The following is a 17,115-nucleotide window of genomic DNA, read 5'->3' on the forward strand; positions in this document are numbered from 1 at the left end:
GTAGAAGCGATGTTGTGTTCTAGGTAAACCTGTTTTTACTTTGTTTCATGTTTCCATGTGGAGGGACCTCTGTCAGAATAACAAAGCTAGCCCATCACTCACTTCTTCACCATCAAGAATGAGGAAAAAATACTGGGTATGCATTGCTCAGCATCTGTCTACCTCCTGCCCTACTTTTCCCACATATTTTATAATCTCTTATGCTATGTATTTCACAGTTCTCCTCTATCTGCAGCTGTATAGTTTGAAATAAATACTCATGTGAAAGATAACAACATTGGAATAATTAGGCTATGAGTGGTGTGTTCATGTGAGAAACAACAGAAGAGAAGCCACATGGTGGTGCCATTCAGAGAAAAATAGGAGGTCAGAAGGATGCTGACCTGGGAGAGATTCTCTTTTGGCATGAAATCTTTCAGCTATCTGTCTTATTTTAATGTTGATAATCTCACACTTGCATGCTGATGCAGGTACAAAGGAGCTAGGCACCATCAGTCCAGACAGATTGTATCAAAGTATTTCTTATTTCTCACATACTTATCAATCCAATAGGAATTTGGTTCAATCTAAAATATTATCTTCAAAAAAGCCATGTTGATTTCCACCACCTTACATTTCAAAAAATTACACCAAGAATGTAGAGAAAATTTCTTCCTATATTTCATGTTAAGACTTGAGAAATTAGAAATGTTACTTATTTTGTTACACTGATTTTGTATCCTGACACTTTACTGAAGTTGTTTATCAGTTTCAGGAGGCCTTTTGAGAGTCATTAGAGTTTTCTAGGTCTAGAATTATTTTGTCAGAAAAGAGAGATAGTTTGACTTCTTCCTTTCCTATTTGGATGCTTTATATTTCTTTATCTTGCCTGATTGCTGTGGCTAGCACTTCCAGTACTATGTTGAATAGGAGTGGTGAGAGTAAGCATCCTTTTTTCCCTCCAGTTCTCAAACAGACTGCGTCCAGCTTTTGTCCATTAAGTATGATGTTGACTGTGGGTTTGTAGGGCTCTTTAGATGTAGATGGCTCTTATTATTTTGAGATATGTCCTTTTTAAGACTAGTTTGTTGAGGGTTTTTACCATGAAGGAATGCTGGACTTCACTGAAAGCTTTTTCTGCATCTATTGAGATGATCATATGGTTTTTGTTTTTAACTTTGTCTATGTGGTGAATCAAATTTACTGATTTGCGTTATGTTGAACCAACCTTGCATCTCAGGAATGAAGTCTACTTGATCATAGTGAATTAGGTTTTTGATATGCTGTTGCATTTAGTGTGCTAATTTTTTTGAGGATTTTTTGCATCTATGTTCATCAGGGATGCTAGGCTGTAGTTTTCTTTTTTGTTGTGTCTTGGCCAGGGTTGTTATCAGAGTGATGCTGGCTTCATAGAATGAGTTAGAGAGGAGTCCCTCCTCGATTTTTGGGGATATTTTCAGTAGAATTGGGACCAGCTTTTCTTTGTATAGCTGGTATAATTTGGCTGTAAATCTATCTGGTTTGGGGCTTTTAAAATTTATTTTTATTTTTGTATTACTGATTCAATTTCAGAACTTGATATTGATCTGTTCAGGGTTTCCATTTCTTTCTGATTCAATCTTTGGCGATTGCGTGTTTCCAGAAATTTATCTTTTACCTCTAGATTTTCTAGTTTGTGTGCACAGAGGTGTTCATAATAGTCTTTGGACATCTTTTATATTTCTGGGAGATCGGTTGTAATGTCACCTTTGTTGTTTCTGATTGTGCTTATTTGGATCTCCCTTTTCCCTTGTTAATCTACCTAGTGGCCTATTGATCTTGTTTATCTTTTCAAAGAACAAACTTTTGGTTGCATTGATTTTTTGTATGCTTTTTTTGGTTCTTAATTTCATTTAGTTCTGCTCTGATTTTAGTTATTTTTTTCTTCTTCTAGCTTTAAGGTTAGTTTGTTCTTGTTTTTCTAGTTTCTGTAGGTGTGATGTTAGATTGTTAATTTGAGATCTTCCTAATTTTTTGATGTAGGTGTTTAGCACTATAAACTTTCCTTTTATCACTGCCTTTGCTGCATCCCAGAGATTAAGATATGTTGTGTCTCTGTTTTCATTTATTTCAAAGAACTTTTGATTTCTGCCTTAATATAATTGTTTACTCAAAAGTCATTTAGGATTAAGTTGTTTAATTTCCATGTAATTGTTTGGTTTTGAGAAATCTTCTTGATACAGATTTCTATTTTTATTTCACCATGGTTCAAGAGTATGGTTCGTATGATTTAGATTTTTTTTGAGTTTATTGAGACTTCTGCTTTATGGCTTAGCATGTAGTTGATGTTAGAGTATGTTCTGTGTGCATATGAGAAGAAATGTGTATTCTGTGGTTGATGGATAGAGTGCTCTGTAGATGTCTATTTGGTCCAATTGGTCAAGTGTCAAATGTAAGTCCAGAATTTGTTAATTTTCTGCCTCAATTATCCGTCTAATGTTGTCAGTGGGGTGTTGCCCACTGACATAGCCACACACTATTATTGTGTGGCTAAGTCTTTTCTTAGATCTGCAAGTACTTTTTTATGAATCTGGGTGCTTCAATGTTGGGAACATATATATTTAGGATAGTTAAATCTTGTTGAATTGAACTCTTTATTATTATGTAATATCCTTCTTTGTCCATTTTTACTGTTTTTTTTTAACTATTGGTTTAAAGTCTGTTTTATCTGATATAAAAATAGTGACCCATCATCTTTTCTGTTTTCCATTTGCATGGTAGATAATTTTACAGCCGTTTATTTTGAGCTTATATATGTCGTTACATGTGAGATGGGTCCCTTGAAGAAAGCAGACAAATGAGTGTGTTTTCTTTTTTCCTTTTTTTTTTAAATACAACTTGCCTTTTAAGTGGGGCATTTAGGCCATTTACATTCAAGGTTAATGTTGATTTGTGAGGTTTTGATCCTATCATGAGATGGTTAGCTGGTTGCTTTGTAGTTTCTATTGTGTGGTTGCTTTATAGGGTCTGTTTTATAGGGCTGCTTTGTAGGACTATGTACTTAGGTGTGGCTTTGTGGTATCAGGTATTGTTCTTTTGTTTCTATGTTTAGAACTCCCTTAAGGATCACTTATAAGACTGCTCTAGGCCGGGTGCAGTGGCTCACGCTTGTAATCCCAGCACTTTGGGAGCCCGAGGCGGGCGGATCATGAGGTCAGGAGATCGAGACCCGGTGAAACCCCGTCTCTACTAAAAATACAAAAAATTAGCCGGGTGTGGTGGCGGGCGCCTGTAGTCCCAGCTACTCGGAGAGGCTGAGGCAGGAGAATGGCGTGAACCCGGAAGGTGGAGCTTGCAGTGAGCCGAGATTGCGCCACTGCACTCCAGCCTGGGCGATAGAGCAAGACTTCGTCTCATAAAAAAAAAAAAAAAAAAGACTGCTCTAGTGGTAACAAATTCCCTTAGTGCTTGCTTGTTTGGAAAATATTTTATTTGTCCTTTGCTTGCGAAGTTTAGTTTGGTGGGATATAAACTTCTTGACTGAAATTTCTTTTCTTTAAGAATGCTGAAAATGGGACTCTGATATCCCCTGGCATGTAGGATTCCTTCTGAGAAGTCCACTGTTAGCCTAATGGAGTTATCTTTTGTGTGTAATCTGACCTTTTTCTCTAGCTGCCTTTAAGATTTTTAATTTCGTGTTGACTTTGGACAGTCTGGTCACTACATGCCTTGGTGATATTCATTTTGTATAGTATCATGCAGGTGTTCTCTGAATTTCTTGTATCTGGATGTCTACCCCTCTAGCAAGATTAGGGGAATTTTCTTGAATTATTTCCTAAATTATGTTTTCTAGGTTGTTTACATCCCTCCTTCTCTCTCAGGAATGCCACTAATTTGTAGGTTTGGTTGCTTTACATAATTTTATATTCCATGAACACTTCGTTCATTTTTACACATTTTTTTCTTTATTTTTGTCTAACTGGGTGAGTTCAAAAGACCAGTATTCAAGCTCTGAAGTTCTTTCTTCTGCTTGGTTATTAATATAGCTTTCAATTGCATTTTGAACTTCCTTAAATTAAGAAAAACATCCCCACAGCTGAGAGAGAAATATATTTAACTTAATAAAAATTTAAATATGAAATTAATTTAAAAATCATAAGATGATGCTTTGGGGAAATCTTTAGTTGTAAGTGGGTGTGTGTGTGTTTGTGTGTGTGTATGCTTCTGACTTCTGCACACTCTAACTTGATGTTTTTTATGCTTTCCATATAGATCATTGGAATATTGACTCCATCATTTGAAACATAGTTTATGTTTCAAAAACCAGAATAAAAGAAGCTCCATTTTGTTTTTTCTTAGTTCTTGTGTATTCTGAGTTCTTGTTAACATAAAGAATGGATTTTCTCAGGAGTGGATCTGTATGCTTTTACAGTTAAGTAAGTATTTCCTTTTATATCTATCTGTAATAGTAACACAAGATGACATTCTTACTAAGCAAGTGAGGTTATGTTTTCCCAGCAATAGTTTTCAAAGAAAGAAACAGAATTAACAGAATTAAGGTAGCGTATCAATCCACTAATAAGGAAGTACTAAAAAAAAGTTCTGTTTAATCTATCCAGCCAACAATTATTATTCAGCAGTTGTTTATTTAAAGCTACTTTGTGACAGCCTGTATCAAATCCTGCTCCGTATTCCCAATTCTCTCCCCAGTAGTGTCCTGGATATTTAACTGCTAAATAACACTTTTTGATTAGCCTTGGTTTTGTGAAGCATGGAGAACAAAAGAGAGAAACATTAATCTTTCTATGTGTTTATAACGTTTTTGGCTTTATTTTTGTTTTGCATATCTTTAGATATGAATTGTCTTACAAAGACCAAGCACATGATGGTGTCCAGCTCTCTCTTTGAATTGCCTGTACCATTTCCTCTGCAGTTACAGAAAATTCTTTCATCTTGTTCCATCCTTCTGCAATAGACTATATGCTCCCCGAGGGTAGGATTCTATTCTATCTTGTTCACTACTGAACATGACTGGTATATGGTAGATAATACAGTAAGTTGAGAGAATTAATAAACTGGGCATGATTGGAGGTCTGTCAGAACAATCATTCAGAACATAGTTTGCTGGTGATGTAAACTGAACTCTGACTAGAGGGAGAACTATGTTTATGGATGGATAATTCCCAAAAGAATAAGCTCTTTTGCTGCCCAGAGAAGAATATTTCTATCTGAACAGGCTACTCTATAATACCAATCTCAGGTGAATTTCTTTGAAATTTCAAAAGACTAATTGACCTACTAGTATTTTATTTAAAGGCAAAAGATAAAATCCATGTGATAAATCCCAAGTTCTATTAGAATAAATCAGGAGACACTTGTATTTTTCATCTCATAATTAATTATTTGATACATGTTGGCATTGTAATCTATTCACACTGGAATATTATTTTAGTTGAGATATCAATTGTACTTCTAAGAGCAAGAATTTTACTTCTAAGAGTTTAGGAAATAAAAGAAAAACAAAACAAAGACAAAAATTAGTGAAAAAGATTAACGATCCAATCAAGTTGAAATATTTTTCTTTTAATAATTTTTTGTTATTTTGTAGTCTACTTATTTTGTCTTTTCCCACAGAAACAGCTAAGTAGTGTACTGGACTCCTCCTTCTTAATGAATGAAGCAGTGAGAAAGTAAAGGGAAGGGCGTTTGACTGTAGACAGTACCACCACTGGACAATGAGAAATTTGTTACGAAAATCTTATCTGGCTCATTTGAAGAATATAAGTTCGAAAACAAAATCATTTCCCTAGACTGTTCTCAGTCACTTAGACTTCCCTTAGGCTTCATATAATAATAGAACGGAAATGAATATGCATCGTGAATTGTATGAATTTTTTTTTTGCAAGCATTATACGAAAACTTTGAGCTATACTACTACAGAAATTTTCATTGCTTTCAGTCTTATAAATTTGTGAATAAATGGAATAGCAAATCTACTCCACAGAATTGGGTTCCTATGATAGGGAAATAGCCTGAAGACATCAAACCTTCATTGCTGAGGACTTTCTTATCTGTAATCCCAAGTACTTTAAGTAAAATTGAGAATTAATTAAAAAGAATGCCAAAGAGAACTCAAAGAGCCATAGAATGATTTCAGAATGTCCATGCGCACTAAAACTCTTGCCAATGATCGAAAGAACAGAAGTTCATCCAGAATTGTCTTTTGTAGATCCTTATTTATTTGTTTATTTATTTATTTATTTGAGACAGAGTCTTGCTCTGTTGCCCAGGCTGCAGTGCAATGGCGTGATCTTGGCTCACTGCAACCTCCGCCTCCCAGGTTCAACTGATTTTCCTGCCTCAGCCTCCTGAGTAGCTGGGATTACAGGCACTCACCACCACACCCAGGTAATTTTTTGTATTTTTAGTATAGATGGGGTTTCACCATGTTGGCCAGGCTGGTCTCGATCTCCTGACCTCGTGATCTGCCTGCCTCGGCCTCACAAAGTGCTGGGATTACAGGTGTGAGCCACCACACCTGGCCCTGTAGACCCATTTTTATAAGCCGTAACTCTTTTGGTGGTGATGTTGTTTAAAGCAGAAAAGGAGTAGCTACATTAAATGTTGAATAAAGACTATTGGAGAAACAGAAATGACAGCTGATGCTCTGAGAACAGAGAACAAAGAGAAACAACAAACCCAGATAGAAAGGCTTTTAAAACATCGCAGGATGTAGAAAGCAGAATGAAGATAAACAGCCTTATATGTATTTCAAGATATAGAAGTTGTTAATGTTTTCAGCCTGAAAAATAATTGGTGTGCATATAATGATATACTTGAGGTATTAGGAAAATATATTAGGTAAAATATTATTGTTTAAGAAAGAAGACTTCAGAAGAATATTTTTGTTTTAGAATGATTTGTTTAAAAAGATTTCCATCAGGGATAATTTAAGTAAGAATTAAAGTTTTGATGTTTAAAGAGAAAATGTCTCAGCTATTTGGCGGTAGAGTGGCACAGTGCAATGAGCACATGCTTTAGAATCAGGGAGCTTTGAGTTGTGTGATATTGAGTGAGTTTGATATGATATTTTAATGGGATTGTAATGAAAATTGAATTAGTTAAATGATATATGCTAAATATTTGGCCCATAGAAGGAATTCAGTATGTGGTGGTCATATCAGTGAAATAGCAAATTCCCCTTAATGGTAAGAAAATTATGCATTTTGAATTTATTTTTGTCATTAGGCAACATCATTCAAAGGGTGCAGGAAGATTCTAGCTAGGAATCTGGCCTTATGCCTTTTCCTGTTCAATTTTAAGGCTATTAATGAAAGACATCCGGATCATCAAATAATCAATAACAAATTTGGGGCAGTTAACCTGCTATGGTAACTTGCACCAGCACTTGGCTCTTTTGAAAGATGAATGCTACATCAAATTAAGGCAAGGAAGGAATTAACAGTGTTTGTTAAAGACAGTTCTTCATTTTTAAAAATAGGCATGTCAACTACAGCACTGTAAATAATTATAGTGGAAAAGTAGAAATACCAAGATGACTACTCTTTTTTATTTGACACAGTTAATTCACACAGAACTTATATTTTATGAACTTTACAATTTTCACTATTTTTGATCTACAAAAATGGTTAGTGCAGATGGCTCAACATAAGCATTACTAAAGCAAAGGTAATTTATTCATTACCTTATTTATTTTATTTGTACAAATGAGACAAGGGACAAAAAGATGCATGGAGTTACATATCTTGTATTGTACATTTGTCAAATAGTTTCTATATGGAAAATTACAGAAAAAATATATTAGGGGAGATAGATAGGTGTCAGTAGTATTTGCTATCCTCATAAACTTGGTTTCATATTTAACAATTGGTTTCGCCCAGTCAGGAGTAACTCAAATCTGAACTCCATGCAATTCTTCAGCTTCAGAATAGGAAATTAGTTTATGCTTCCTAGTTGATCTTGAATGCATTTCCAATTGCACTGAGTAGTCACTATGCTTTCTTTATGTGTGACGTTTTGACTTTTCTGGGTCCTCAGAATTGTTTCTGACCCTGGATAACTTAGCAGATTAATGAGGCTTTTACTGAGTGTTACAAAGGTAGCTGGACTACTGACTTAAAGATGACGAAAATTGCTTTTCCTTGAATAAGCACTTGATTTTATTTTCACTTTAAAGATTGTCTTCTGGAAACATTAAGATACCTTGATGAATTTACTAAACTAGATTTTGGTGGAGTAAGAGTTGCAATTAATGACGTAACATTTTGCTGATATCTTTAGAAACTAACCATTAAGCCCCAAGGTTTGTCTATGAAGATTTGCACCTTTCTATGCAGAACTGTACCTTTCTACTTTAAGAATCCTATTTAATAAATGGTGCTGGGAAAACTGGCTAGCCATATGTAGAAAGCTGAAACTGGATCCCTTCCTTACACCTTATACAAAAATTAATTCAAGATGGATTAAAGACTTACATGTTAGACCTAAAACCATAAAAACCCTAGAAGAAAACCTAGGCAATACCATTCAGGACATAGGCATGGGCAAGGACTTCATGTCTAAAACACCAAAAGCAATGGCAACAAAAGCCAAAATTGACAAATGGGATCTAATTAAACTAAAGAGCTTCTGCACAGCAAAAGAAACTACCATCAGAGTGAACAGGCAACCTACAGAATGGGAGAAAATTTTTGCAACCTACTCATCTGACAAAGGGCTAATATCCAGAATCTACAATGAACTCAAACAAATTTGCAAGAAAAAAACAAACAACCCCATCAAAAAGTGGGCAAAGGACATGAACAGACACTTCTCAAAAGAAGACATTTATGCAGCCAAAAAACACATGAAAAAATGCTCATCATCACTGGCCATCAGAGAAATGCAAATCAAAACCACAATGAGATACCATCTCACACCAGTTAGAATGGCAATCATAAAAAAAGTCAGGAAACAACAGAAGCTGGAGAGGATGTGGAGAAATAGGAACACTTTTACACTGTTTGTTGGTGGGACTGTAAACTAGTTCAACCATTGTGGAAGTCAGTGTGGCGATTCCTCAGGGATCTACAACTAGAAATACCATTTGACCCAGCCATCCCATTACTGGGTATATACCCAAAGGACTATAAATCATGCTGCTATAAAGACACATGCACATGTGTGTTTACTGTGGCACTATTCACAATAGCAAAGACTTGGAACCAAGCCAAATGTCCAACAACGATAGACTGGATTAAGAAAATGTGGCACACATACACCATGGAATACTATGCAGCGATAAAAAATGATGAGTTCGTGTCCTTTGTAGGGACATGGATGAAACTGGAAAACATCATTCTCAGTAAACTGTCACAAGGACAAAAAACCAAACACCGCATGTTCTCACTCATAGGTGGGAATTGAACAATGAGAACACATGGACACAGGAAGGGGAACATCACACTCCGGGGACTGTTGTGGGGTGGGGGGAGGGACAGCATTAGGAGATATACCTAATGCTAAATGACGAGTTAATGGGTGCAGCACACCAACATGGCACATGGATACATATGTAACAAACCTGCACATTGTGCACATGTACCCTAAAACTTAAAGTATAATAATAAAAAAACAAACAGCAATAACAACAAAAAACAAACAAAAAAGAATCATTTCATCTCAACAGAATCTCCTGCCGGCATTGGCTAATGGCAGAAATTCAACATCATTAGCTAAATTAATTGTTTCATGTGGGTTGTTCTTTTTTTTTTTTTTTTTTTTTGAGACGGAGTCTCACTCTGTTGCCCAGGCTGGAGTGCAGTGGTGCAATCTCGGCCCACTGCAAGCTCCGCCTCCCGGGTTCCCGCCATTCTCCTGCCTCAGCCTCTCCGAGTAGCTGGGACTACAGGCGCCCGCCACCACGCCCGGCTAATTTTTTTTTGTATTTTTAGTAGAGACGGGGTTTCACCGTGGTCTCGATCTCCTAACCTCGTGATCCGCCCGCCTCGGCCTCCCAAAGTGCTGGGATTACAAGCGTGAGCCACCACGCCCGGCCTGGGGGTTTTTCTTTAGAATGTTATAAACTGTAATAGAATTACCACCTTGAAGGCAATTAATTGGATGTACTTCAAATATATTCTAACCAAATGCTATACCTAGCATTCTCTATAAAACTGTTTAAAAACTACCAAAAAAAAAAAAAAAAACTGTTGATGAATCTTAGTGCCATCAAAATAGCCCAACTAGAACAATTTCAAAATGCCTCATATCTGTATAGTTTGTGTCACCTCAGAATGTGATGACTCAGCTTGATGACTGAGAAGGTCATCATTATGATTACTGCCTCTTAAGTATTAGTCCAGTGCCTCATATTTTTAAAGGAGAAAGTGAGACGTTGGAATACTTTCTCTAGGTTTTTAAAGCCTGTGCACCATGGAGGGAGGAATTGAATGCATGTTCCTCATGTCTGGGACTCACGTGTTAGAAAGCAAGTTGAAGATTCAGATCCCTACACAAGTGCCACAGAGGTACACAGATGAGTGGAGATGGCACAAGGTCTCAGGATCAGAAAGAGAGGGAAGGCTGAGCTCTGTGACGAATTTGAAAGCAAGTCCCTTTTTAAAGTGGCTAGACACCACTTGGCTCCACTGGTTGTTGTCATATGGGAGTGTGGTTCCAGTAAAGCCAGATACTGTGATTTTTCAAACAAATTCACATGTATAGAATTGCACATGAAATAATTACATGTTTAAATGTTGGTAACTAAAATTATAATTTTAAGCCCCATGGCTCAAATAAAACACATCTGTGGGTGCTGGGGAAGCAACCTCTGGATCAGATTCTAACACCCCTATACATATATAAGTGCTATTAAAAATAAAGAGTGTTGAAATGCTGTCCTTCATCAATGATTAATATATTGATATATTAATAATCAATAAAAGAAAATTATTCAATTCAAATTAATCAAAGAAGATATTTTTTAGAAGAAACTAGGATATAATCAACAGATAGTAGGTACATAGGTGCCCACTAGGTTGCTGTGACACATACATTATCATGAATTTTTGTTTTTTGTTTTTCTTTTTGGAGACAAGGTGTGGCTCCATCACTCAGGCTTGAGTGCAGTGGTGCAGTCAAAGCTCACCGGAGCCTTGAAATCCTAGGCTCAAGGGATCCTCCTTCCTCAGCCTCTTGAGTAGCTGGAACTACAGTTGTGTGCTACCATGCCAGGTTAATTTTTTTTTTTTTTAACTTTTTTGTAGAGACAGGATTTCACTTTGTTGCCCAGGTTGGTCTCAAACTCCTGGGTTCAAGGGATACTCCTGCTTCAGCCTCCCAAAGTGCTCCTGGTCCATTATCATGAATATTTAAAAAGTTAGTTAGACATATTTGCTGCCTTTCTCTGATTTATAAGTGTGTTTGTCGAGGAAAAAAATAAGATTTCCTAAGAGAGTTGTAAATTATTGAGAATGGAGTATTAACAAAGGATGAAAGTTGTATTGACAGGGTATACTAGATACTACAAAAGCTGGTGGTGGAATAAAAAGACTTTTCAAGTTGCTTCTTAGCATCATGTTTTTTAATTAAACAAAATGAGTAGTGGTGATAGATATGGTAAAGAAGAGAAAATTAGAATATGTTATTATCCTAGATTGTGCCCTCAAATTAAAATACTGTATTTGACAAAGTTGAAATGAAAATTTAATGTAAATTTAGCATGAGAAAAAAATGAAGAAATATATAGATTCCATGAAATAATTTGTAGTTCACTGAGGACTAAGAAAAAACATTTAGAAAATCATGGAGTACAATATGCCATTTAACTACTGCAGACAGTGCTCAGCATCTGTCCAGTGGATGAGGCAAAGGGCAAGGAATCAGGGTCCATTTCTATTTCTGGCATTGATACCTCTGGGCCCTAGAAAAACAGTGTTACCCTGCAGCACTCAGTTCACCCCATTGTTAAAAAAAAGACCACGCATATCCTAAAGGAAGTTTATGCATTATTTTTGATAGCTATAAACCATTTGCACATTTTAAAAATTGAGGCTACCACAAAAGCAAGGAATGTGATTCTCTCTCTCCACAATTTACAGAATTAATGAAGAATTGCAATGGTTAGCCAGCAATCAGATATGTGCTAGAATAGTCCTGTTTGCATTCCAACTCTGCTCATTCTGGAACCCATGTGTTTCTTTCCAGGCAATGTTCTATAACTTTTGCTTTGCATTCAATTTAAATAAAAAAAGCAACTCTGGGATGATTCATTATTTAAACTGTGGTCTTCATACTCTCTCTTGGAAACTGAGGCAGCCATATATGTAAGGCTACAGTTAGTTAGGCAAAAAGATAAATAAGTTACATGCTAAAATCCAGAAGTCCAGCTATCAAACATGAATTATGTAAAGTACATTGTCCTTGTTTGTATTGTTTACAAGCTGTTCTTCGGTGGCTTTGAGTGAGACACTAACTTTGTATTTGACTCACAGTCTTACCATTCTTCTTCAGAAAAATATAACATAAATGAGGAATTTGAAGACAAACATTATAGATACAAAATATACTTACCTCTCTCTTACAGCCTGATGCACAATATGGAAAATAGTACTTTTTATTTCTGCCTACTCTAATTACACATGAGCCATTAAACCAATTCCCAAATAAAAGCAAACATAAATAGTATACACTTTATAGAAGAAATCACTCTCTTCTATTACCTAATAAATAACTTATAAGAAATTTGATGAGTTGATGTTGTTTAATGCAATGTATCATGTAACCTTCTTGGGAACTGGCTTCTGTAAACACAATGCTGTCATAGTTCTCATCAATTCAATTACATTGAATTACAAGTGCATTTTGCATGCACATACATATATATGTTTGTATCTATTACGTGCACACACTGACTTTAAAAAAAGCATTGAAAGTAATATATCAGTCAGAAGCTCTAGAATATAAAACATAGGAGAAAGGAAGGATTATCTGCAAACACTTGGATGAATTTTGTGCACTGAGCTCAACACAAGACACACACCCTTAATGGATATTAGCATATTAGGAGAATCTTATTGGCTAAGGAAATAGATTTCTAAAACAAGTCTGCTTTGCAAATGGTCCCTCCCAAACCAATTCCTATGGATACTTTACCTTCCGGAGGGGTTTGAGCTTGGTCTCCATTATGAAGTCATACTTGCAGAGCTCACAGCAGCGTGTGTCTGAGCTCTTTATCCACTGGTGGAGGCAGGACTGGTGGACAAAGCGCAGTGTCCCAGTGCAGCGACAGGGTGTGATGAGGGGGCTCTCTTCATCCCCTTCGCAGTGACAGATTCTGCAGAAAGACACAGCAGCCAGTATGAGATCTCCCAGAGAACATTTCTCGCCTGTTATTTCTGCCCTTGCTTATACTAGGGCTATTATAAACAGCAACCTAAGATTTAGAACACATGGACATTTCACTCCAACTTTGATGCTAGAACCAAATCTATGATCAATACAGATTGAGCATTCCTAACCTGAAAATCCTAAATCTGAAATGCTCCAAAATCCAAAACTTTTTGAGCACCAACATAATGCTGTGAGTAGAAAATTCCATTTAGTCAAAACACAGGTGCACAACCCAAAGTTTATTCACTACCTCGAAAGGAAAAGTAAAATTATCTTCAGGCTATGTGTACAAAGCATATGTGAAACATAAATGAATTCTGTGTTTAGACTTGGGTTGAATCTCCAGGATATCTCATTATGTATGTGCAAATATTGCCAAATCAAAAAAAAAATCCCCAGTCCAACACTGGTAGATTGGGGATTTTGGGTAGGTTCTAGTCCTACCCAAAATATCTCATTATATATGTGCAAATATTCCAAAATCCTCCCAAAATTGAAATTGGAAACACTTCTAGCACCAACCATTTTGGAAAAAGAATACTCAACCTATATTCATTGACTTTTACTTTTATGGTCATTGCTGGACTCAAATCATGTAATAAGTTGTGCCTTACACACCAGCACATCAATAATGCACTGTCATTTCATTCACACATGGAAGTCAATTTTAATAGCACCACTATCGTGCTATGTCCCCAATTTAATCTATTTAATAGGATACTGTCTATGGGCTTTCATATATAAAAGTTATGAGTTTTAAGTATTCTAAGGAATATTGTTTGGTAAACTTTATTGTGTTACTTTGATAATATCAGACCATGGCATATAATTTATTAAATATGGTATCTTACCAATGTGGAAAAATTCTCAAAAATTTTAAAGTATAATGAAGGAATAAAGTTAATACAAGAAGTCTTAGCTTGAAAATGTTACAGATATGTTCTTAGGAATATGCACACCTATTTGGTTACAACAAATGGTCTAAACTGTCAATAATCATCATTGTCTAAAAAAATCACTGGTCACATAAAATTTGAGTACAGAAAATCCTATTGTTTAAAAATGCTAATAAATACATCTACCAATGAATTGAGTTGAATTAGTTTCTGAACTACTATGAATTCTAGTTTCACAGATTTGTGGTCTGAAATCATTGTGTCTCATATTCAGACTTTAAAAAGTAATTTATTTTTCTCTTTGGATGAGACAAGTCTCCCATAACTTTAGCTGGTGAATTCAAATCTCAGCCCTTTAATAATCTGAATGATGTAACCAGCAGTTAGACATTGCTAATAAATTTCATTAGAAATGTTGCTTTAAATCTGTTAAACATATACACCAATATGTTTACTGTAGCACTATTCACCATGGCAAAGACATAGAATCAATCCAGATGCCCATCAGTGGTGGATTGCATAAAGAAAATGTGGCACATTTACACCATGGAATACTATGCAGCCATAAAAAGAATGAAATCATGTCTCTTGCAGCAACATGGATACAGCTGGAGGCCCTTATCCTAAGTGAATTAACACAGAAGCAGAAAAGCAAATACTGCATATTCTCACTTACAAGTAGGAGTTAAATATTGTGTACACAGGGACACAAAGATGGAAACAATAAACACAGGAGATTGTTAAAGCAGGGGAGGGTGGTGGGAAGTAAAGTTTGAAAAACTACCTATGAAGTCCTTTGTTCACTACTTAGGTGACAGGAACTTTAGAAGCCCAAACCTTAACAGCATGCAGTACACCCATGTAACAAACCTTCACAGGTAGCCCCTGAATCTAAAACAAAATTTTACAAAATGCAACATAAATGTGCAATGTAACATTTAAACTTTTTAAAAAAATCTACATAATTACTTTTTTGGAGCTGGGTCACAATGGCAGGCTGGAAGAATGTATGAATCACTGCTACTGTTCTTTCCTTTAAAGTGTATAAAGTGTATATAGATATAGATATATCAGCTCTCTCCCCAGGGGAAATGAAATGGCTGCTCACTCAGATAGTGCAGAAAGATACAGGAACTGAAACCCAACACTCTCCGAGACCTCAAAGTAAAACAGTATGACAGAGTACACCAGGATTTTGAATGAATTTCTTAAGTGAGCAAAAAGGAACACTGCCATCTAAAGTTCCGGGGTGGAAGTGCTGGGATGAGAACACAGAGAACGTCAATATTAATGTCCCCTTCCCCCTGAACTGACTTAGGAAGCCGCCACGTTGGGTGTAGCACCACATATGAAAGGTCAATGTGTTAAGGGAAAATTAAAAATTATCTGAGTGCCTATTTTTAATATAAAAACCTGAAATAGCTTCTCTCCAAACCTAGGCCTCAGAAACTGGACTTGTTACACTTTGTATCATGCTTGTTGCCAGTTTAGTGTCATAGCATAGATGCTCAGTCGATGTAAATTGAATAGAATTGAATTCAGTCAACAAACTATGACTTATTACAAAAGCAGTCAGCAAAAGTAAATAGAGGCTTCTCTAACAATTAAGTTGTAATATTTATTTTTGGAGCCACTAAAATCTAATGAATTTTAGACAATAAGAGTTTGATATTTCCTAACTCCTTGGACATCCATCTCCTGCCTCCACAGAAAGAAAATCTCTTCAACCGGGGGTCAGTAAACTATGACCCAATTTTGTCCACTGAGTATTTTTAATCAATAAAGTCTTACGGGAACACAGTCTCACCCACTGGTTTATGTATTGTTTAGAGCTGTGTTTGCAGAGTAACAGCAGAGTTGAGTACTTGCTGCAGAGACCATCTGGCTGCAGAAACGAAAACATTTACTATCTGGCAAATGATTCAATTCAATATTTACAATCTGACCCTTTCAGAAAATGTTCGCAGATCTCTGCCTTAAAGTACACACGTGATTCTGAGTTAAAGACAATGTATGAATATTATTGACAATAATAAAAACAAATTTTACAAAATAAATCACTCTAACCTCTGCAATTAACAATAAAACTGAAGCAAAGGTACACAGAGAAACACAATAAAAATGAAAACCCCACTTGGCCTAGCATTAATTCCTGTTGCTTCCATGAAAAAAATTTCTTATTTGAAAAAAAAAAGAACTGCAGTTAATGCTATCAGATAAATTCATCACTAAAAAAAGATTGTGTCAAATGCTCTATAGGTACCAAAAAGATTTTGCAGCTCTGATTTTTTCATTGACATTGAAAAAGTAATTTATTCTTAAACTGCTTTAAACAAAGACCTGGCTGATTACTGAGTTCAAACTGACCTGACCAGTTTACTATCGTCCAGCTTCTTATGTTTCATAAAGTCCTTTTTAAAAATTTCAGCTAAAACTACTACCTGAAGCACCACTAATGATATCATTTTCTCATAAAATTAAGGTTATTTCCCATAGGGAAAATCAAAAGCTTGGTTCATTTTTCATTCCCGTTTCACATGATTTATTTTTACATATTTTTAGCATTTTGAAATTTTTCCAAATTATCTGGCTCAAGTTGGACCTCAGGAGTCTTTTCAAACCATGTTGAGATTGTTCTAAATGAATTTAAAAGCTAAATATCAGCTTCAAATATCTACTAGAAATAAAAAATAATGTGATAGTGCCATTAAAGAATTAAATAATTCCTAAATTAATATACTTCACACAAATCACAATCGCTGAATTATAAATGGAAACAGTAATGAAAACATAAACACGCTTTTCCAGCAGAATAATTGTGTAGAGAAGCTGATTTCAATAATGTAATAAAATTGCACTGCAAAATATT

The 17,115-nt window shown here is 35.6% G+C and overlaps 1 protein-coding gene across 1 annotated transcript in view; it reads right to left on the bottom strand.

Moving 5' to 3' along the window:
• The window catches only part of MARCHF1 (membrane associated ring-CH-type finger 1), an 861,096-nt gene that overhangs the window by 47,796 nt on the left and 796,185 nt on the right, over window positions 1–17,115 (bottom strand). Inside the window, exon 6 of the mRNA XM_003257921.4 lies at window positions 13,114–13,294. Coding sequence (XP_003257969.1) covers window positions 13,114–13,294 — 181 coding nt within the window. The remainder of the gene's footprint in view (window positions 1–13,113; window positions 13,295–17,115) is intronic.

This window comes from Nomascus leucogenys, chromosome 7b, assembly GCF_006542625.1.
Source record: "Nomascus leucogenys isolate Asia chromosome 7b, Asia_NLE_v1, whole genome shotgun sequence".
Classification (NCBI taxonomy): Eukaryota; Metazoa; Chordata; class Mammalia; order Primates; family Hylobatidae; genus Nomascus; species Nomascus leucogenys.